This window comes from Podarcis cretensis, assembly GCF_951804945.1.
Source record: "Podarcis cretensis genome assembly, chromosome: 13".
NCBI classification, from domain to species: domain Eukaryota; kingdom Metazoa; phylum Chordata; class Lepidosauria; order Squamata; family Lacertidae; genus Podarcis; species Podarcis cretensis.
The window spans coordinates 40,636,572-40,659,014 of NC_137182.1; the positions used below are offsets into that span (position 1 = coordinate 40,636,572).

Consider the following 22,443-nt stretch of genomic DNA (forward strand, 5'->3'; position numbering starts at 1 on the left):
CAAACGTGATCCACCTGGAGGAGGAACCGGCAAGCCACTCCAGTATCCCTGCCAAGAAAACTCCATGGACAAAGACAACAGGCAAAGACAACAGGAAGCAGTTAGCTTACTCATTTGCCTTGCTTTGTCAAGATTAGATTTCTTTTCTTTTTTTTAATGCCATCGTTAATGTTTGACTAAGACGCCATTGCTCGGCTCCCCTTTGCCTCGTAACCCGAGCAACGTCAGCTTACTCCTCCTTGCACTTGACCTGTCAGGCTGCAGCCTATCCAAAGTCAAAACAAAGCAGCCGGAGATGGAGCTTTCTTGAGAGCCCTGCCCCATAATTCCACGCGGGGTGCCCTAATGCACTTTGCACATGCTTCTCGTCATCTCTTTCCCAGCTTCTAAAGCTAAGCCCCAATATGTGAAACTGGGAGTGGAGGGTGGGACGGGACAAGTCCTATAAGGGCAGAACAGACAACGTATGCAGCCCTTCCGGAGGCGAGAGCGTTTCAGGAAAAGGTTGCCTTACCAGGACCCACTAGAAGGGAAAGTGGCCACGTGCACACGTTCAATTACACGAGGGAGGCAACGTGAAATGTAGGGAAGAGCCAAAGGAGGTAACAGACTGGGCGTTTCTATCACTTGCAAGACCGCAGTACTTCTCACTGCGGGCCGTTCATGCGTTTTCGGCCCCTGAGATAAAACGATTTGCATGCACGTGTGAATCTGCGGGGCGTCTGTGTATATGGAGCCCTCTCCCTAAATAATGCAACGCGGCTGTTTCTGGGGTGAAATCAGTTCTTCTAAATGTTCCTCCTGCAACCTTCCACGTGAGTATTTTGTAAAGACCTTTTTGCTTTGTGCTAAAATATATTTGTCACTGGAGGGCAGTTGCTGATGCTGGATCAAACTCCTGCAACTTTTGACTCACCTGCCTTTCAAATCCGGTGTTTGTACACGGACCCATTCACCCCTTGCAGCTTCCATTCTTGCAGACCCGGCCTTCCTCCCCCACCTCTGAGCTTATCTCCATTAGGATGCCCTAGAGTCCCATCAGGAGGTAGCCAGGTGTGAAGCAGGAAATTAAACAGCGAGTTTAGGAAGAAATTGAGCAAAGGGAGGTGAGAGTGTGATGTGTTAGTTTCCTCTGCGAAACGAAGCAAAGCGAAACCGGGGGGGGGCGTGATAACGAGGGGGGGGGAGAGATCAGGGATTTGTGAATTGGTTATCTGACTCAGTTGGTGAAAGGCTGGTCTAGACGGTTTCCTCCCCTCCTCTACAACGGCAGAAAGAACCCAGGTGTCCTGAATTTCGTTTAACCAAACCAGCATTTAGTATAAGGTCCCCTCCAGGCTTATTATTATTGTTATTATTCTGCATTTATGATTATTTGTGCTCATGGTGGTGTCAGGTCAGCTGAATGTTTTAAAATGTTTTGTCATGTCTGTTTTCCTTCAGGAGGAAGGGCTTGGGTATAAATGTAGTAAATCATGCCCCTGCTTTCAATATTGTTTTGCACCAGCAAAAGTTTCAAACCGGAGGTATAGCATCGTTTTCAAAACTAGGGCATGCCCCATAGCTTTCTGCTGAAATCCTGTAACTTTCATACCACAGATGTGCACATGAGTGTTTTGAATATTTTTGTGCTAAAACACAAGATTGCCCCTCTGGACAGCAATAATGCTGTATCTTTTGGGAAGCATCAAAAGTCCTAGATCAGGGGTGGCCAACTCCCAAGAGACTGCAATCTACTCACAGAGTTAAAAACTGGCAGTGATCTACCTCCTTTCTGGGGGTTCAGGTCAAATTTGTTGAGCTTTTTTAGGAATGAGGAAGGCCTGTTTTTTAGGGGAGACAAAGTTATTGAGCCAGTGATCCAGCAGTGATCTACCACAGAGATCTGGTGATCTACTGGTAGTTCATGATCTACCCGTTGGACATGCCTGTCCTAGATCATGGAATCATAGAGGGAATATGCAGCTGTCAGAACAAGTAATAAAGTAGAATGATGTGTAGACAGTCCAGTATAAACCCAGCACTTATGCACTTTTACCGTGTCAATGATATGTTGCATAAACCTCTCTGTGAACAACAACCCCCAAAACCAGGCTGGAAAAGCCTTAAGTCTCATGTTGACTGAGAAGGAAGAATGAATTCAGTGGGGCTTGTTCCCAGTGGGGTGACAACTATGCCCTTGACCCAGAGTATTTAGGACTGCAGAGCTGCTTAACTCCAACCCTGTGCTGCTGTAACTCTTCCGAGTAGCTTACACTCACCTTGCAAGAACCACAGAGCCCCACTTCCCATCCTGCTCCTCCTTCTAGGAAACCCAGGAGTTCCTGTCCCCCCTGCCTCCATATCCCCCTCCCCATCTGCTTCCCCTGGGGGGAAACTGGGATGCTCTGGGATGGATTTTCTCAGCAGGAGTGGAGAAAGAGAACTGAGAGAGGAAGGGGGCGGGGGAAACAGGAGCTGCTGTATAGGGCCAGAGCTGCAGCTGGAGGCATCAGTGCCTCAACAGGAAAGCAAAGATGCTGCTCCTCTTGGCATCTCTCTGCCTCTGGAGTTTCCCCCAGACCAGGGCAGCACCATCTAGCACCCAGGAGATGACCAGAGGGCTGGTGAGTCCAAGATGCCTGGGTTTTCTCAGGAAAGAGCGGGGTCTGGGGGTTTAGGGTAAGGGTCTAGGAGTCAGGACTCCTGAGGTTTTTTTTGGGGGGGGGAGAATCTAGTGTTTATGGGGAGAGAGGAGTTGGGACAGCAGATTCTCTAGGAGATCATTAGGGTTCAGGGGTGGGGAGGAGTTCTGCTGGCCAGGACCCCCTTGGGAAGAAGCTGGTGCCTGGAATTAGAGGGGGCTGTGGAAGGACTTGTCGATGCTTGTGGGAAAAATAAATATGCCCAGGAGTTTGCAATAAGTGGGAGCTGGACTCTGTCCCAAAGTCTCTGGGAGTGGGGTGAAGGAGGAGCTCCTGTCTCTTCATCTCTTGCCCCTGAAAGAGGGATAAAATCGATCCATTTCCTTGAGGTTTCGTGTTTCAAATTGCCTGCTGTTGGGAAATAATTGATCCCTTTAGTTAGTCCCTGTTTTCTCCCTCCTGCCCCCCTGCCTCAGTTCTCTAGGGATAATTTTTCGCCTCTTGGTAATGTGCAATCTGACCTCTCTATCCTGCCCCCCCAGCCCTTATCTATAGCCACGGAAAAGGGTATATTCTGTCCTCTGTTGGAGAAAAACTGAGAGATCTGCCACCATCTGTCTGTCCTTTCTCATTTGATGCCTTTAATTGTCCTTTTTGAGTGGTCCCTACCCCCCAATACCATCCTTTGCCCGGGATTCGGAGGACAAACCCCTGGAATCTGCTTATTTTTGAATCATTTTCTAAATATGCAAGGCAAGTTCAAAGAGTAGCTATCCTCTGTAGCTTTGAGCCTGTACACTTGCTGAGCTCAGATTGTGTCTCAATAAGTCTGCACATTGGGATCCTGCAGATTTTTCTAATTTTGCATCCCACAGATTCACCCCCAAGTCCCTGTGTCTTGATCAGCTCACTTAACAAAGTCAAGGAGTCCTGGTGGCTGAAGCTGCCCATCACATTTCCTTGTCGCTGCTCCTGTTGCAGGATAGGATATCTCCACCCACCCTTCACACTCCTAAATCCGGGGGGGGGGGGGCGGATTGCAAAATTGATAATATAATCAGATAGAGGAACTGTCAGAGACACATGCACTCTTCTAGGCTAACACATCGAAAGAGGCTTCTGCACAAGGGTGCTTTCAGATGGGTGGTAATTATGGGATGGATGCTTCTCCATGCACAACAGTCATTGGCATCGAAATGCCAGCCTCTCTTCCTGCCCAGCCTCATTCAATCTGGATTGACCCTTTCCAGGAAAAAGCTGGCAAGCTTTTATTTTAAAAGTCAGTTCTTTTGCAAATGACCTGTTTTCAATATTACAATGACCTGTTTACAGTAATAAGCCCACACCTGGAAGAAACCTGACTAGAAAATGCTAGCATCCTCTTAGATCAGGGGTCAGCAACCATTTTCAGCCGTGGTCCCTCAGACCATGTGGTGGGCCGGACTATATTTTTTTTGGGGGGGGGGGGAAATGAACAAATTCCTATGCCCCACAAATAACCTAGAGATGCATTTTAAATAAAAGGACACATTCTACTCATGTAAAAACATGCTGATTCTTGGACTGTCCGCAGGCCGGATTGAGAAGGCGATTGGGCTGCATCTGGGCCCTGGGCCTTAGGTTGCCTACCCCTGTCTTAGATAAACTGCTCCCAGGATAGAAGGCTTTGCTTAGAATGAATCAGTATACCATTGTGGCCCAGGACTGCAGTTCAGCAATGCACTTATTATTTGGAGCAGGGGGTGTCCCTTTAGCTGGTAATGTGCCTTAGGGTGTTGCTTCCAGACATAGGACTCCTAGTGCTGCCAAACAGTTGTTGTTCTTCTGCTATTAAGGCACGAGTGGGATTGCCGTTCACACTCTGAACTTCAAGGACATATCCTTTTTTGTGTGTCACTTAGGGATGCAGGAAGGTGCCTTATCCTGGGTCATCTCATTGGTCCATCTAGCTCAGTACTGTCTACTCTGACTGGCAGAAGCTCCCCAGGGTTTCAGGCAGCTCTACCTGCAGATGCAAGCAGAAGTTCAATCCCCAGCGAGGCAGATCTTCTGCCAATAAGCTATGGCTCTTTCCCAGTAGCTACTCCAAAATACAAGCCAGATTTGCAATTTGGGAGGTGTCTCCCTGCCCGTTGCACTAAGTTTCTTCTCATTGCCTCTGTGCCCTAAAGTCCTACCCTGAACACACCACTATCACTATGTGCACATGTTCTTCCTGGAACAGAAAACCAGGGCCCAGTTTTTCCCAGGGTTTAGCTCACTGAAAGGGTTTGCCACCAAAATTTGGGGGGCAGGACTCCTGCATTTTGAATAGATTGGTGCCAGGCAGAACCCTTCAACGGAGTAAATTGTTAAAGATACAAGATCCAGGGAAAGTGGGACATAAACTTGAAAGTCTCTGTGGCTTTTAACGAAGTGGAAACATCTCAGCCGCGGCTCTAGCTGCCAGGATCAGTTCAGAAGTCCAGTGCCGTCTTAATATCTTTCTCCTGCGTCAGCCTCTTTTCCAAGAGTAGTGCCAGTGGGAGCCAAGTGCACAGACAAGCTTGTATCTGTAGGATTGTGAACCATTAAGATGCTAGTGGCATCTTTTTTTTCTGGGGGAGGGGTGTTACTGGGTTGTTGTTTTTATTTTGATTATATATATATATATATATATATATATATATATATATATAGTGGTTTTAATGTTGGATCTTATCTGTGAACCTCCCCGAGACCTGTGGGGTATAGGGCGGTTTGTAAATTTATAAATAAATAATAGAATAATAGTGGGAGGCTTGGGGCTGTGTCCATCATATCCATTCATTTCCTTTTGGCATACTTGGGGCGTTTAGACTCCCCCAAACAACATTTAGGTTTCCTGCATCTATGAATCAGATGAACAAACCACATTAAATAGATTGCGGAGGAGTGCTTTTCTCAAAATACTTTTTGTGGCATTCAAGCAGCACACGAGACACTCAAAACTGAAACTAAAATTGAGGGCCACATAAAAATGCACCTGTTGGATTCTCATGCCTCTCATGTTCTGAGCGTGATTGCCATAACTGACCATTGAAATAGACTTCCCTTCCCCCATCTTCCCCAAATCAAACTTGCTAGAGACTGGGTTTTTACTGCTAATGCCTGCAACATGCAGCTTGGCTCACTTTCTTGAGTAACCTCCTGCTATCCTTCCTGCAGACAACTACATTTTGCAGTGTGCCTAATCCCTCTTAGCAAAGCCACTTAAATAATGCAAACAGTCTAGAGAGAAAAGTTCTGACAACAGTTTGCTGAGCAGAATAAAGAGAAATAGTGTATAATAAAAAGAACAAGAGATTTTGTCTTTCCTGGTTCAGATCTTGTACAACACATATAGAGGAAAATTCCCTCAGAACTAAACAGCCACTCGGAAATACAGGAAGGATCATGCCTGTATAGTTGCTAAGCAACACCATTTGACTTTAACATCAATAGGATTAACACTTAAGTCACAAACGGAATGATCTCTGCTGTTTGGACTTCCAACAATCTCTGGCTGTGTGGGATCATATTCTAGATTAGCGGTAGAGCTTTACACACCAAACCAGACTAGGTGGGCTCTGTTCTCTTCCTCCTCCAAGATTCTTTTGCTTCTTTACACAATGCATAATTGGCGTGTGAAATTAACTGCTGCAAAATGTGATGATAGTTGCTGGTTTAAAAGGGGAGCAGAAAAATTCGCAAAGGACAGGTCTAACAGCTGTGGCTCAATGGAGCATCCATGTTCAGAGACAGTCTACCACTGAACAGTACCAGTTGCTGGGGAACAATTTCCTCCTTTCCCTGCTTGTGGGCTCCATTAGTGACGATGAACGCAATTAATATTGCAGAGGGTTCGGCACATTTTCAAAAGTGCTTTTATTATAAATGATTCATAATACACTTTCAGGCAGGTTTTGCGGTGTTGCGGGATGTGGCAATAAGACCCTCCCTCCTCTTTGCACCATTTTTTTATGCTCACCCCACTTCTTTGGAGAGGGGGGATCCCTTCCAACTAGTAGATCTAGGGATCTAGCCGCTCTCGGTTTGGACTCCTTCCACTGGTTCCCATAGCTACCTATTTTGCGCTTCCTCTGGGAAGATGATTTCCGCCAGCCGCCTGACCTTTCTAAGAGAAAATGGCAACTCACCCATATCCCACCAGCTGGAAACAGCAGGGCGTGTGTTCGCGCCTCTGTGCAGATAGATGGATACACAGAAGGAGAAAGGTCCATCCTGGAAACTGGTGCAAAAGGGCTGGTTGTGGGGAGGTCATGGGGGTCCAGAGAAACTAGGGGGCGGCTCTTGGATTCCACAGAAGCCTTCAGGGAACGAAACAAAGGGGCCTTTGAGCAGGGCAGGGGGCTGTGGTGAATCAGGAATCTGTGAAGCTCACTCAGGCCAACCCTCCAGCCCAGAGGATGTTGCTGGGAGCTCCCCCATGAGTTCAGCACTCAGTCTTTGCAGCATCCCCTTCTAGGACTACGTAGGAAACAGCCTTACACCAAGCCAGGCAGGCTGTCCATTCATTTAGCCTTGTGCTGTCAGCTCAGACTGACAGCAGAGTGTTGAGAAGAAGGCTTTCCCATCACTCTTCCTCCAAGGGCTGGAGCTCAGTGACAGAGCCTTGCAAAATATCCAAGGTTCAACCCCTGATATCTCCAGGAGAGACCCATGTCTGATACCCTAGAGCAGGGGGCCGGTCCACTGTCCCTCAGCCCTTGTGGGGGGCCGGACTATATTTTGAGGGGGGAAATGAACCAATTCCTATGCCCCACAAATAACCCAGAGATGCATTTTAAATAAAAGGACACATTCTACTCATGTAAAAACACGCTGATTCCCAGACCATCCGCGGGCCGGATTGAGAAGGTGATTGGGCCGGATCCGGCCTCAGGGCCTTAGTTTGCTGACCCCTGCCCTAGAAAGCCGCTGCCAGTCATTGCATACCCCTCAACTGCTCTGATTAAATTGGGACATCCTGTTTTGGGGCCGCAATCTTGCGCAGGTCACGTGACTTGCACAAGGAGCACATCCTGGGAGACACACATTCTGGTTTTCCATGATGACATGTTGGCGGGCATGTCATTGTGGATAGGACAGAGTTTGCTTGCTTGTGATTTGTTTATGCATATCAGTATTTCTAGATTACCTTTCCATGCAGTAGGCAGCTAATATTGAAAGGCAGCAAAAACTTGTATAAACCTTGCGTGCACAATACAGTAAAAACAAAAACAAAAAAACCCCAATCTTTCAAACTGAAAACAAAAGAAAGCTTCATTCTGTTGTGTGTATATCCACAAATCCTCTCCCTCTCCCACAGCAGGCTGAAGTGTTGGGGCACAGGTTCGGCAAGCCATCACCATTAATTTAGGCTTTCTGTGCAGACTTGCCCCAGAAAACCTGTGTCAGGTGTTGAATTTATACCATGGGCTTATTCACACCCCTGTTTGCTGTGCCGCTTTCTCCCTGGGAAACCTGCGGTTTAGCGCTGAATGGAAACAAATCGGGTTTCCCATTGATTGCTGTTTGTTCTGATTTAGCGCTAAAGAGCAGGTTTTCTGGGAGAAACTGCTCAGGACCATGCCAGGAAAGAGCAAGACAATGCACTGTTGATATTGCTGGCCTCAAGCCTTTTTAAAGGATGAGCAGAGCCACTTTCAGAGAGCAGGTTTTCTGAAGCACCTACCTCCTTCATTAAACCTCACAGCAGCAGCATTTAACAGAGATGGGGACACACTCAACAGAGAGGTTTGGCAAAGTGCCTCTCCCCTCCATTAAACAGCTTGCCTGGACCATCTGCCACCCATGCTGTTCGCTCGCTCACATGCCTGCCGTTCTCCCATCATGGTGGAGTTTGGCAACCACACAAACTACAGTGTAGCTCCAGCCTTCCCTTGTTATATATATACTGTATCTAGCAGTGTGTGTGTGTGTGTGTGTGTGTGTGTGTGTGTGTGTGTGTATGCACAGACTTAGACAAGCTTGACAGATCATGAAGCCCATTATAGGAAAACTTAATCAAAAGCCAGTTTGGATACAAAGCATTAGAGTCCTTATAAACATGCAAAACATAATAGAAACTCTCAACACCTTCAACTGAATCCATTCTCAGAGGCCCACGAGACAAATTATGCGATTAAAAGTTTGTTTTGAACTCTGAGAGCCTCAGTCGAAAGCTTCCTCAAGGGACGCTCTTGGCAGATTCACTAAGTTTATATACATGCATATAGAGGCTTGAGAGCCCCTTGAGTCCTCCGTTTCCTCAGGGAAACTCCAGAACAAAGGCTACATACACAAGTGTATGCCTTTAAGGCAAATGCTTTCCCCAAAAGCATTCTGGGCACTGTAGTTTGTTGAGGGTTTCTGGGAACTGCAAGGCTGCGAGGGGTTAACCACAGGTGCCCAGAATTCTTTGAGGACAAAGAACATACCTCAAATGTACTTTAAAGGTACAGTGTGTACACAGCCTAGGAAGCTTCATGGGACGTGGGTGGCGCTGTGGTCTAAACCACTGAGCCTCTTGAGCTTGCTGATCGGAAGGTTGGCAGTTCGAATCCCCACAACGGAGTGAGCTCCCGTTGCTCTGTCCCAGCTCCTGCCAACCCAGCAGTTCGAAAGCACGCCAGCGCAAGTAGATAAATAGGTACCACTGTGGCGGGAAGGTAAATGGCGTTTCCGTGTGCTCTGGTTTCCGTCACAGTGTTCCGTTGTTCCCGAAGCTGTTTAGTCATGCTGGCCACTTGACCCAGAAAGCTGTCTGTTGACAAACGCTGGCCCCCTCAGCCTGAAAGCGAGATTATTGCCGCAACCCCAGAGTCACCTTTGACTGGACTTAACCGTCCAGGGGTCCTTTACCTTTACCTTTAGGAAGCTGCAAGAGTTTGGAAGCTGGTCAAGTGTCCAGCTCCCTGTCTCACGCCTGCCATTTCCACAATTTTCTTTGAGAATTCAAGAACAACCTTGCTGGAGCAGACTGTGGGTTGTACCCAGTGTTATAGTTCTCCTCAGAGAAGGGCCATTTAAATCAAAGGGCATGACTAGCCTCAGTCCATTAATTTCGGTGTGTGCTCTAAGGAGGTGCAACAAGGGGGCAAAGCGTCTAGCCCAGCATCCTATATCCCCACAAGCAAGAGAGCAGGCCTCTTGCCCTGTTAAGCCCCAGCAATTCATACTCAGAGTCACACTATCTCTGAGCCTCGTGTGTGCCTCTGGGCACCAGGCTGGCCCCATGTACCTAGCCATCATGACTAGTAACCATTTATAAACCTATCTTCTGTGAGTTTGTTTGGTCCTCTTTGAAAGGGGTAATCACCCCAATCTTGTGACAGCAAGTTCCAAAAATAGTAAATAGAATAATGTCCTGGAGAAAGAAGAACTGTCCTTTTGTTTGTTTGGGATCTCCTGGCAGTTGGGTTCATTGGATAGCTCATTTCTTCCACTCTTTCTCCTGCTCTTGTCTTTCTTTCTTTCTTTCTTTCTTTCTTTCTCTCTCTCTCTCTCTCTCTCTCCATCCTTCACCAACTGCCTGTAAAAAGAAAGGGCATTTTGGAGTGCCTACCTGGCTGGCTGATTTAAGGTGCATGCCGGCGTTTCTTACAGGGACCTGTAATTCTGCAGCTCATTATCACATGCTGCCATTTCCAAGATACTTTGGGCAAAGCCTTGGCCATGAAGCTGGTCCCAGACTAATATATATCTTTGTAGTTCAGATATGCCAGAAGAGGAAGGAAAGCTTGGTGCCTTTATTCAGAATAGGTGAAGGAATTGGGTGTAGTGAGAGGAGCTGCAGGGCTGTGCTTTAGCCCTATCCCACTGTTGCCACAGAATCATAGATTCGGAAGGGACCCCAATGGTCATCTAGTCCAACCCCCTGCAATGCAGAAATTGTGGGGACAACTTCTGGGCCAAGCACCTTGCAAGGCAGCAAGAAGGCTGCCCTCCCCACACACATGATTTAGAACCCTGGGGAAATTGTGGTTTTAAAGCATGCAGAAGGTGTGTTCCAATTTGGTGATGGTTGGAGGAGTCGGGTGGCTTGGGGGGGGTAGGGGGCTTTATATCTGACTCCCCCAATCTCTTTCACCATGAAGTAGTCTCAGGGACTACTATCTGCATGCTAATTTCCGGAGAAGATTTTATCTTTTAAAAAGGAAAAGCCATTTCCTCTTTATTTAGTTAAGAAAGATAAAGCATGCGTGTGTGTGTGTGTGTTTGTTTCCCTTCAGAGAGTCCAAGCCTCTGCAGGCGTAAAAAGTTCTTTTTCCTTGCTCTCAATTCCCCTCAAGTAGCAAGAAAGGCACCACTCACTTCAGGGGAAAGGAAGGGGAAGTTGGGAATCCCCTCAAGAATATCTGTCCTCCTCAGTCACCGAAAATAATTAGAAGACCAAACATGGACTGAAATAATTGGGGGGGGGGAGAGTCCTCCTCATCCATGCTTTCCACATTCTTTAAATCAGAATAGAATGTGATGGGTTGTTTTTTTTAGCTCTGATCCTGCATTCACTTGAAGACAGACGGCTGAAAGTCGCAGATGGGGTCAGGGATACACACTCAAGTCCCAGCAGCCACAGGTGTGCAGACTCCTCTTTAGACCTTGGTCACATTGAACACCAAGGTCTGCAAAGGATTTCTAAGAGAGTTATGTCTTATGAGGCACAGGGAGGTTTCTAAGCATGCTGAGCAGAAGGCACTTAGGAACCTTCCTCAGATCTTTGCAGGCTGCATGCCCAGGTCTCATGTGTTCGCTTGTGTTTTTAGGCAAAGCCCTGAGCAGGGACATACAAGACTTCAGGTTTGTTTGATCAGCTTTGCTTTTTTCACTCAAGCCCCCAAATCTACCAAACAGCTGCAAAAAGGTAGCAAGAGTTTTTAAAAATGGGGTGTTCCGAGTATTGCCCCATCTGCACTGTACATCAGAACAGGTATCATAGCACTTTGTACAGTCATGGTTTCCCCCAAAGGATCATGGGAAGTGCAGTTTGTCAAGGATGTTGAGAGTTCCTCAGTTCCTCTCACAGAGTCACAGTTCCAAGAGTTCCCAGGAAGTCCACCTAATGACTAACAAACCCCCACTAATTATGTCCTCGCAGGAGTGGTTAACCCGCTACGGCTACCTCCCTCAACCAGACCCAAGGGCAGCTCGCCTTCAAAGCCCAGAGGAACTGAAAAGCGCCATCAGAACAATGCAAAGATTTGCAGGACTGCCTGTGACCGGGACAATGGGTATGTACTGGGAGAACGTGAATCTGGTTACACCTTCTCCCCACCCCCAGTGTTGGTTGGGATGTGTTGCCATTTCTCTTTCTGGCAGGTCTCTTGGGTGTCAGATCTCAGCCTTTCACACCAGGGAAAGTGTAAGTAAAAACGTCTCTAAGCGTGTGTAGATTGCTCTTGCCTCCGCAGTGAGGGCCTGTCTCATACGACACGTAGCCAGTTCGCAGCTGTCTGTCATGTTTTCCATTATGATCCATGTGGTCGGAGCCCATATGCACCTCTTAAAGTTTGACAGGAGCATGCGTCTAAAGATCAGGCCTGTCAGGCTGAAAAGGTTCCTCACCCAGGAGAGGCGGTCCCGTAGGTACGAGGGTCCTAGGCCGTATAGGGCTTTAAAGGTTAAAAACAGCACCTTAAACCTGATCCTGTACTCTACTGGGAGCCAGTGCAGCTGGTATAGCACCGGGTGAATGTGATCCCGCAGCGAGGACCCCGTAAGGAGTCTCGCCGCGGCATTCTGCACCCGCTGGAGTTTCTGGGTCAGTCTCAAGGGCAGCCCCATGTAGAGCGAGTTACAATAATCAGGTCTGGAGGTGACCGTCGCGTGAATCACAGTGGCTAGGTCAGGGCAAGAGAGGTAAGGAGTCAACTGGCATGTCCCACGGAGGACCTTACAGTCTTCAAACAAAAACATCTTGGAGGTTCCGGGCCACAGGGAGGTTAGGCTAGCCTCAACCAGAGCCAGGGCTTTTTCAGCTGTGGCTCCGATCTGGTGGAACTCTCTGTCACAAGAGACTAGGGCCCTGGGGGACTTGACATCTTTCTGCAGGGCCTGCAAGACAGAGCTGTTCCACCAGGCCTTTGGCCAGGGCACAGCCTGACCCCCTCCTTTGGCAATCCTCACAGAACTCTGGCCCAGTGGTTGCCATTAATTTGATTTTGAACTGATTTTAGAATGAATTGATTTAAAATGCTGTATTACTTTACTGTTGTTAGCCGCCCTGAGCCCGGCTTTGGCTGGGGAGGGTGGGATATAAATAATAATAATCATCATCATCATCTATGGGATGTTGGGCCCAGAGGAGTGTAGTCAATGTAGTCACCAGCAGAAAATATGTATTTGAGACCTTGGTAAGGCTCCTCAGGAGCACACCTGGTGCTCCAAGTTGAATTCTGGAGCACAGCTGGTCTCAGCTGGAGGGCAGGGTTCTAGCTTCAGTGGGGGCATGTGCTAGGCCCAGAATCCAGGGACGACAGGCCACTAGTTGCAGATCCAGGAAGCAAAGTCATGCCAGGTTGTGGAAGGCAAGGCATAGCCCAGGTCCAGATAGGCAACGTCAGGCAAAGCAGGGGTCAAAACCTCCAAAGCAAGCAAGAGAGGTGGGCAGCACCCTGGAGAGCTCCAAGTGGTTGGACAAGAAAGGTTTGGGGGAAACCGATCCAACAACCACAACTGAGTCTTAGGGCTCGTCCACACTTCTGCTTGTTGCGTGCTAAGAAACCGCAGGTCCGAGACGTTTTCTGTTTGTCCCGGCTTGCTTTAAGAACATGGTGTGGATGTGGCCTACGTTCCTCTCCTTTGCAGACCAGAAGACCTTGGACATGATGAGCCACCCTCGCTGCTCCCTGCCTGACATTATTGGCACCTCGGAGTTGATGCGTCGCCGGCGCAGGAGGAGACGCTATGCTCTCAGCGACAGTGTCTGGACAAAGACCGGCTTGACATGGCAGTAAGCAGAGGGTGGGGTTGAGTGGGTAAAACCACATCTCACATCCTGTAACTCTTTTCTTCCTGTGGTTTTGCACTAAAATATTTTAGTGGTTCGGTTTGCGTCGCTATAAACGATTTGTTTCCATTTCCCACTATTTTTAATTTATTCTAGACATCCTGTCGTTTTCCTACCTTTTTTGGGCAGGTGTCAGGAATCTTTGGCCTGCTAGAAGATGCCGAACTACAATTCCCATCCTCTTTACCCCTTGGCCATGCTTGCTAGGGCTGATGGGAGTTGTAGTTCAGCAACAGCTGGAAGGCGAAAGACTCCTCACCCTCACTTTATGGGTTGCATCCAACTAAGAGTAGGCCCTCTGAAATTAATGGGCCTAAGTTAGTCATACCAATCATTTCCAATGAATTTCTTCTGGGTAAGTCCAACATTGGATAGAACCCAGGGTTCCATCTTTTTGCTCACAACCCTGTCAGTCTGTTGCCTTCCTCTCCCTTATTCCCTTGTTTTTCATTTTCCCACGGCAGCATCCGTTCCTTCCCCCGCGCCTCCCAGTTGCCCTCCTATAAAGTCCGGGAACTTATTTCCCTTGCCTTCCGGGCCTGGAGCCGCTCCTCAGCTTTGACCTTCCGAGAGGAGACTTCTGGGCAAGCTGACATCGTGGTGGACTTCAGCCGCTCCTATCACGAAGACAGCTACCCTTTCGATGGGCCTGGAGGCACCCTGGCCCACGCCTTTTTCCCCGGGGAACACCCCATTTCTGGCGACACTCATTTCGATGATGAAGAGACATGGATACATGACCCAGACAACAAGTATCCAGGTACCTTCAGAATCAGGGTCCCTCCAGATATCCTTTTAGTTGTGTGTTTTCATGATGATTTGCATTCATGTTGCAATCTAGGAGCCAGGGGCGTCTTACCCATAGAGGCTAGTGGCGTGGGGCGCCAGGGCACCAAGTTCTGGAGGACACCAGAGAAGAGGCGGAGGCTGGACGCAGCACCTCCTGGTATCAGCTCGCCACTCTTGCCCACCTCCGTCATGCCGTGCCGAAGCAGCGCTGTGCCCAGAGCCGTGGCCACCGTGGCACGAAGCAGCCAGCTGAGCTGGGAGGCACTGTGTCCAGCCTTTGTCTCTTTCCCGCCGGAGGAGCCACCCTCCTTCAGCCCCGCCGGCAGCGCCGTCCTCCCTAAAAAAAGGTGGACAACTCTGGGAAACTGGGGGGGGGGGGCACCGGAGGGAGTTTTGCACCACGGCGCTGGATATGCTTAAGACGGCCCTGCTAGGAAGTCAGACACTATTCCGGCTTTCGATACCATTTGCACCCGCAAAAGTTCTGGGACTGTTGCACCCGCTTCCTTTCATTCCAGTAACTTCCTGCTGAAATCACACTGCAAATGCTTTAGCGTATTTTTTTGCCCCCGCTTTTGTTGCGCTGTAGCTCCCTCTGGATAGCAAGAATGGGGAAGCATTGGGGATACATCACAGCACAAACAAGAGCAGAACAAACCCTTCGCTGATGTGCTGCTGTTGTGTCGAGAACATGCTGAGGAATACACCACAATAAAACACCTGATTGGAGAGGCTGACAGGGAGAAGAAGCCAAGCCCATGGGTAACCTTTCCCTTTTCTCCTGATATCAGGTCGAGGCACTGATCTCTTTGCCGTAGCAGTTCACGAATTTGGCCATGCCTTGGGGCTGTCTCATTCTTCCATCAAGGAATCTATCATGATGCCCTATTACCAGGGACCTGTTGGGTCGCCTGAGCTCTACCAGCTGCCACAGGATGATGCCATGGGAATTGAACAACTCTATGGTGAGAGACTAGCCAGTCCCCTCCTGTTTGCATCTGCTGTCTTCCCATCTCGATGACCAGCGTTTCTTCTCCTTCCTCCGATCACATCCTGTTCCTTCCTTCCTTCCTTTCTGTATCCTTTTATAGCACCCCCCCAAAACACACACACACACACACACACACACCTGGCAATCAGGGGGCAGTAAAATACACCCAGTGCAGCCTTGGCAAAAGTTACCAGCTTGATTTGCCGACACCCTGCCCTAAATAACCTACTGAGAGAGCAGGAGCTGTAAATTACACACTGGCTGGTTAAAGGCCTAGATCAGCCTTGTAAGTGAGCGAGCTTAGCGAAGGAGGGAAGGAGCACTTCGCCCCTCCTCTGTCAAACCAGCTCAATCGCCTGCATAGAATTCCTACCTGCCTATACTGACCAGGTGACTGCTGAAATACAAGGCTGACCTAGCAAACTTCTCCAGCCGCCACAAGAATCTGGGCCCCTTCCAAAGCGGAGACGGGGAGGCCTACATCATCCACTGAGTTCAGGCACAAAGGTGACCTCAGATAGCACAGCAGGTGTTTCTTGGGCACAGATTTCTCCGCATCTCTGCACACGCCACCCCTTTTGGGTCGTCCTCCTTTTTCCTTCTCAGTTTCTGCTTTTTCTTTCATAATGTCACTGCTTGCTTCATTTTCTTGTAAGCGTCTATTTTTGACATCCTGTCATAGAGTTGCATAAGGTGAGGCAAGGCCATCTATACTTTGTCTCTAGAAAGAGTATCTCAATTTCTCTGTTCCATCATCCTTCTGAATACATACGTATTCTCTCTTCCGTTTTCTCCCATGTCAGAGAACACCTTGTTCTTGGATGCATGTTTCATGTTTTTTCCTGACTCGTCCCCCCCCCCCCAATTTTTTTAAATTGCCTGCAGGTAAGCGTCCGTCAGGTTCATACCCAGATTCCGATATCCCAAAATTTCCAGTCCCCACAGACCTTCCAATCCCTGACCTGCCACCTGACAGACCCACGCAAGGGTGAGTATCCTTCCTTATCATATGGAAACCCCACAAGAAGTGGGTACTTCCAGATGTTGCTGACCTATAGCCCACAGCATCCAGGACCCCATGAGCTATACAGAGTGGGGTTGATGGAAGTCATAGTCCAAAACATCTGGAAGGTACTACCTGGGCTACCCCTGCTGTAGGCGTTGGAGCTAAATTGACTGTGAGGGAATACGGACTAGGTATGGCACAGAAACCCAGAAAAACCAAAAAACCTAGTCAACAGCAAAGTTTTCTTTGGGTTGTCTTAGCATACTGACTGGTAGCTTTGGGTACACCAGGGCAACTGACAGGAGATGAACAGCACCAGCCAGTCAGGTCAGAGAGTGAAGATGGGATCTGATGACTGAAAGCAGGAGATGGGGAAAACTTTGCTGGATTCTTTCAGGCCTCCAGAGCCCAATATCCTATCAGTACTTCCTGATGAGATCCAACATAGGCCAACAGCTACACTGATGCACCTTAATCTGGGTCTTTCTAGGCTTAAATTCCAGCTCCATAATGAGCACACTTGCCTTGAGGAAGCTGTTTTGTTTTTCTCTTGCTTTCAGTTCCCCTTTCTGTGTATTTGGTAGCATATGAACAACCTAGCTGACAAGGTTCTTAAGAGGAAAAGGGAACCTAAACACTGCAGTGTTGCTTATTGGTGACCATCTATAGTCATTGGCCGAACTTCTGTGATGTCACAACAGGTCCGCTTGAAATTCCAGAGTAGTCATGTTAGTTCCAGGGGCGGGTGGGGCGGGGGAGAAACAAAGAATCTATTAGTACCTTCAAGGCCAGCTAGCCTATTTGTACAGTCCACTTTTCCTAAAGTAGTAAGTGGGCATCATGCATGGAGGGGGTTCAGGCGATATAACAGTAAACTGGGAAGCAGGGAGAGCTGAAAGAAACTGAAATGCTGAAGGTCTGTTGCAGGCAGGTGTTTCACACACTGTGATCTGCTAAACTGGGGTCAGTCTGCTCAATGGGGGAACCTCAAACTGGTCCCAGGAACAACAGGAGCTGCATGAAGCTGGGAGCCAGACTTGGGACTCAGACTTGAGCAGACACATGGGCAAAAAATCAAGGAGAGGCTGCGAGGGGGACAGGAAGAGTTGTCTGTACTGTTTTGGGTGTGGGCTGCAGAGTTAAATAACCAGTTGGGTAGTTTAAAGTTGCTTTGAGACTCTTTGTTCAAAAGCGATGAATGCGTAGAATAATATAGGGTAAGAACCAGCCAGATCTTGATCTCACAAATCCCCAGTTAGCAGCAATCCTGAGCACTCCCCTCTCTCCCTTTCAGGCCACGTCCACCATCACCTGATCGCTGTGAGGCCCGGTTTGATGCTATCGCCAACATCCGCGGGGAAGTTTTCTTCTTCAAGAGTAAGTAAAGCAACACCCCCCCCACACACACACACTCCAGATTAGCTGGCTTGGGAGCGGGCAGGGGGCACCCGAACCTTTTGTTGGGAAAACAAATCTTTGATTTCCAGAATCACACGTAATTTGGCCCACTGGACCTGCAGGGCAACATATCCTTCCCTTATCCAGAGGACTCCATGTGCATAAGAATTGCGGTGTGACCATTTCCTGCTAGTTTGATGGGAGGCGGGATCCTTTTCCAGCAGCCACCAATAATAATAATGACTTTTTAAACACAGCGAATGGTTGCACAGGTTACTTCGAGAAGAGCCGTATCTCTATGATCTGCTTGGCAAGTGGTCCCCAGTACAGTCTCCAGGTAGAGAACCCCATCGGAAATTCTGGACAGCTGCTGCCAGCCAGTGTAGACAGCTTGATGGACCCCCTGGTCTGACTCAGCCGCAGAAGGGAGCTTCTGAGGCTGCAGTGTTCATATAATTGTACTCTTTGCACATGCTTTCCCCTGTGCCACCTCCTTGCAAAAGAACAATGCTATGATTGGCATTTGTAAAGTTTTCTGTGGCATGTTGTTTGTCTTCTGGAGTTTTCAAACTGTGGGTTTAGGAGAGGCTACTGTTATTTGGTTTCTGAGTTGGTTAATAGCACCCTATACAACCCCTTTCGCAGAAAAACATTTCTGGAGGCTGCAACCAAGCCAGCACCTGGTTTCCCTAGAGCCAGCACAGACGCTGCGGTTTTGGAATGGGCTTCCCCAGGATTTCAAGGCCATTGATGCTGCCTATGAACGGGCCAATGACAGCCAAATTGTGTTCTTCATTGGTGAGTGTGACACACTGACAATGGAAGACGGGGCTTCTGGTCTCTTTGGAAGTAGAGTGCAGTCGAATATTTAAAGAAGGGTGATAACTGAGAGAATGAACTTCCCTTTAGGATTTTTTTCTGGAACCCTGGGAATTGGGAGGTTTCCTGGATCCAGCTGCAGGAATCCAAGCAATGTGAAATCTTAAGTATTCACCTGCAGCAGCAAGGAGGCTGAGCTTGCAATTCTGAGTGGTGGCATATACGTGCTCTGTGCATGCAGACTAATAACAACCACTCTAGGGTGCAAATGTACAACATCCTGGGAGCTGAAATCTTGTGAAGAAGCTTCCCTTTTCAAACCATTTCTAATTTTATTTGAACATTGCGTATGTATTAAAATGTGCGCTAGGCCTTAAGGTCTGACATACTTACGCTTTTAGCGGTCCTTGCTTTTACACTGTTGAAAACTATAAATCAAAAGTGACTGTGTTTTTAATACACACCCCCAACCTCAGATGCTTCCGAGCAGAATTCAATTTGTAAATAATATGAATGTCTATTTAGCCTTGACTATTAGATCCAGTTAATTCACTGTGTCTGACTGTGATGTAAGCAGTACTTTGGGGAGTCTGGGCTAGAGAGGAAGGTGGGAGTGTAGGATACAAATAGTCTGTGCTCTGTGGAAATCTTTCACATAAGGCTGCTAGAATCTCTTCTGGTAATGGATCCTTTTTCTTCCTCATTCATTCCTCCTTCTCTGCAGGGTCCCACTTCTGGGTTTTCACTAATACTCAGGTGAACCCGGGCTACCCCCGTCCTGTGTCTGATCTTGGCCTCCCTCCCCGCACTGTTGTGGGTGCCGTTTTTGTGTGGCCTCACAATGGCAAGACGTACCTCTTCGAAAAGGACCAGTACTGGCGCTATGATGATCGGATGGGTCGGGTGGAACAGGGATACCCCAAGCCTGTCAGCCTGTGGAAAGGAGTACCTAATGACCTGGATGATATCACAAGCTGGAACGAGGGTATGTTTCCGTTGAAACCGACTCCCTTTCGGAAAGTATCAAATGTGTCCGTTCCTGGCTGTGGTTTCCCTGACTATAATTGCAGGGGTGGGGAAGACATACTTTTTTCGTTGGACAGCTTTGCAAATAAAAATTAGACCACAGTTTCTTAACTGCCCTGACTGTCGCTAACAGAAGGAAATGGTTGTGGTAATGGGGAACTCTTAACTTTCCAGGGTAATTAAGGAAAGCCTACCATTCTAATGTAACCAGTTCTAGAAGAGGCTGTTGTGTGACCCATGTGCCCATTAGGCCTGTAGCCAGAAATGTTATGGAAACGGGGGCCTTGGGAGTATATTGCTTTGTGTGTGCAGAGAGGAAACACAAAAACCAGAACAGCCAGCACCTACACATGGGAAGTCTGATATGTTTAAAGTTGTTTAATTAAATTTTTTATTTTAAAAAAATCACTAGGAGTCCCCTATTGAACTCACAGAGCTGCATTTCCCTGAGAAGAGGGACTAGTTGATGCGTTAGTTATTGTTGATTTATTATCATTGTTGAATCTTAAATAAAATTTATTAATTAAAAAAAAAATCACTTTGGGAACTGTACTCTGTGAGCATAGCTGTCAACTTTTCCCTTTTCTTGCGAGGAATCCTATCCAGAATAAGGGAATTTCCCTTAAAAAAGGGGGAACGTTGAAAGCTATGTCTATGAGGTGAATAGGCAGTCTCCTAACAACTCTCAGCACCCTTTACAAACTACAGTTCCCAGAATTCTTTGTGGGGGGGAGCCATGACCATTCAGGCATCATCCTTTGCATGTATATAAGTGCAGACGGTGCCTCTCTGGCTCCCCCAGCTGGCCATAGGCATAACTCTCTGCTTGCGTCTCAACCTGTTCCCTCCGTTCTCAGCTTTGCCTTTGTCTCTCTCTCTTCACCTGCAGGCGACACTTACTTCTTCAAGGACACCCAGTTCTGGAAGTTCACTGGTGGCAGCGTGGAGTCCGACCCCGGCTACCCGCGCTTCATTTCCCATCACTGGCTGCACTGCGAGGGCCCTGCCACGTCCCCCCCTCCCTCCCCAAGGCAGGGGCCAGAGAAGGGGATGTGCATCTGTGGGGCAGCTGCCCCAAAGGCAGCCCCCGTCTTGGCTTTCGGGATCCTGGCCTTCCTTTGGGCTGTGGGCTGCTGACCTCCCTTGGGCAGCTATAAAAGTATTGAAAGACTAATGCACTTTATAATACCCAAAGGAAGGGACCTGCTGGGAAGGGAATGTGTGGTGTCCCTCCCCAGGAACAGTCTCAGAGCCAAAGCTTTCCCTTCCTCCCCCCCCCCCCCCCGCCTTCGAAGGTGCTCTCACCCCTTCCAACCTGCTTGGCCCCTCTCTACTCCTCCCCACACCCCTCAATTTCATGCTTAGTTGTTGGTTTGTTATATTAAAAAATAGGTGCTAAGACTGCTTGCAGGCCACACCCACTGACCTGAAAACTCTTCCCCCTAGTCCCAGGTATGTGGCGACGGTCTGATTTCTCAGGGGTGAAGGAAATGCACTCTGTACCTGTTCAGAGGCACTCTCCTTTTAAAAAATCATTACTTCACACAGCGCAAGCCTGGATTGGGGATCAAGCCCTGCCCAGTTCAAATCCTCCATCCAGCCTCAGTTATCCCCATCGATCTGGCGATGCCCCTTCCCTGCCTTTCTCCCAGTGGGAGACATATGGAGGGCTTAATCATCTTCTTAAATCAGGGCTTAAGTGCAGACCTGGCACTTAAGGTGTTTTCATGCGCATAGAGATAAGTAAGTTTAGTGAGATAGGGATTAGTGAGAAGATGTGCTTTATGACAAGGCCGGGGGGGGGGGGGGGAGAGAGATGTGGCTTTTTTCCTGCAAATACATCACCAAAGAAGGCCGCCTTTATGGGTGGCGCTTGCTCACACTGTGACAAGAGCCACGTGCGAACTTGTGGCAAAAAACACAAACCAGAACAGCAATGTACGCATTTGAAAAACCTCCCTCTCCCTTCTCAGAGCCGATGCCAAGAAAATATAACAAGGGTGATTAAGTTATTGGGTGATTTAAAATTTGGAATTGGTGGCGAGGGGTCATGTAAGCAGGTGTGCCTTGGCCTCCATTTTTATAATAAAATCTTTAAAACACGAACCTGACTCTCTTATTTTTATACGCCTGTGATTGAAAGAAGAGGGGTTTTGGTCAACAACATTTGGAGGGCACCCCCCTGATCTAAATCAGGGAGATTGCAGGGAGCCAGGTTAACTTCCAGAACAACTTCCAAGCATTATAAGAGAGAAACCTGCTGGTTTTCTTTCCTTTATTCCCCCTGGGAAGGAGTTTGAGAGCAGGGAACAGCTACCATCTAACAATACATTAATTTTCAAAATTATTTTTACCCTATCCAAGGAAGCCAAAAGTTGCATACGTGGCCTGCCTACCCTTTACCCTCACAATAACCCTGCAAAGTTGGCTAGCTAGAAGCAGAGTAAAGTCTGTGGCCAAACAGAAACCGAGTCTCCTTGGTCTTAGTCCAACACATAAGCCACTGCTGGCTCTCTTAAGTTCAGGAGTCCTTAGAAAATTATATATTAATTTAGCTATTTAGAAATTTGGTAGACAGGAAGGAAAAGCAGGTTCCTCTGAAATTCTATGAAAACAGCAGCTGTTTGGTGCACAGGGTGAAAATTACAGGAAGATGTCAACACAAGACTGAATCCTATTCCTTTTAATTTATGGGGACATTCTGCTGAGCTCACTGTGCCTCAACTTCCTCTGTTTCAAAATGGCAGAAGCAACATGTCTTGGTACAGAGAGAACAAAG

General features: G+C 48.0%; 1 protein-coding gene across 2 annotated transcripts; it reads left to right on the forward strand.

Annotated features, from left to right (window-relative positions):
- Positions 1 to 278: 278 nt before the first annotated feature.
- Positions 279 to 21,764, forward strand: MMP25 (matrix metallopeptidase 25). Of its 2 annotated transcripts, none has more exons than XM_079951364.1 (10): positions 279 to 815; positions 11,725 to 11,857; positions 13,434 to 13,578; positions 14,100 to 14,395; positions 15,216 to 15,389; positions 16,301 to 16,403; positions 17,716 to 17,798; positions 18,465 to 18,617; positions 19,363 to 19,623; positions 20,554 to 21,764. In XM_079951364.1, the coding sequence occupies exons 2-10, from the start codon at positions 11,818 to 11,820 to the stop codon at positions 20,799 to 20,801; spliced, it is 1,503 nt and encodes a 500-aa protein (XP_079807490.1). In that variant the 5' UTR covers positions 279 to 815; positions 11,725 to 11,817; the 3' UTR covers positions 20,802 to 21,764. The 2 variants fall into 2 exon arrangements, with proteins under 2 accessions (XP_079807490.1, XP_079807489.1); XM_079951363.1 differs by lacking the exon at positions 279 to 815 and adding an exon at positions 2,441 to 2,606.
- The last annotated feature ends 679 nt before the right edge of the window (positions 21,765 to 22,443 follow it).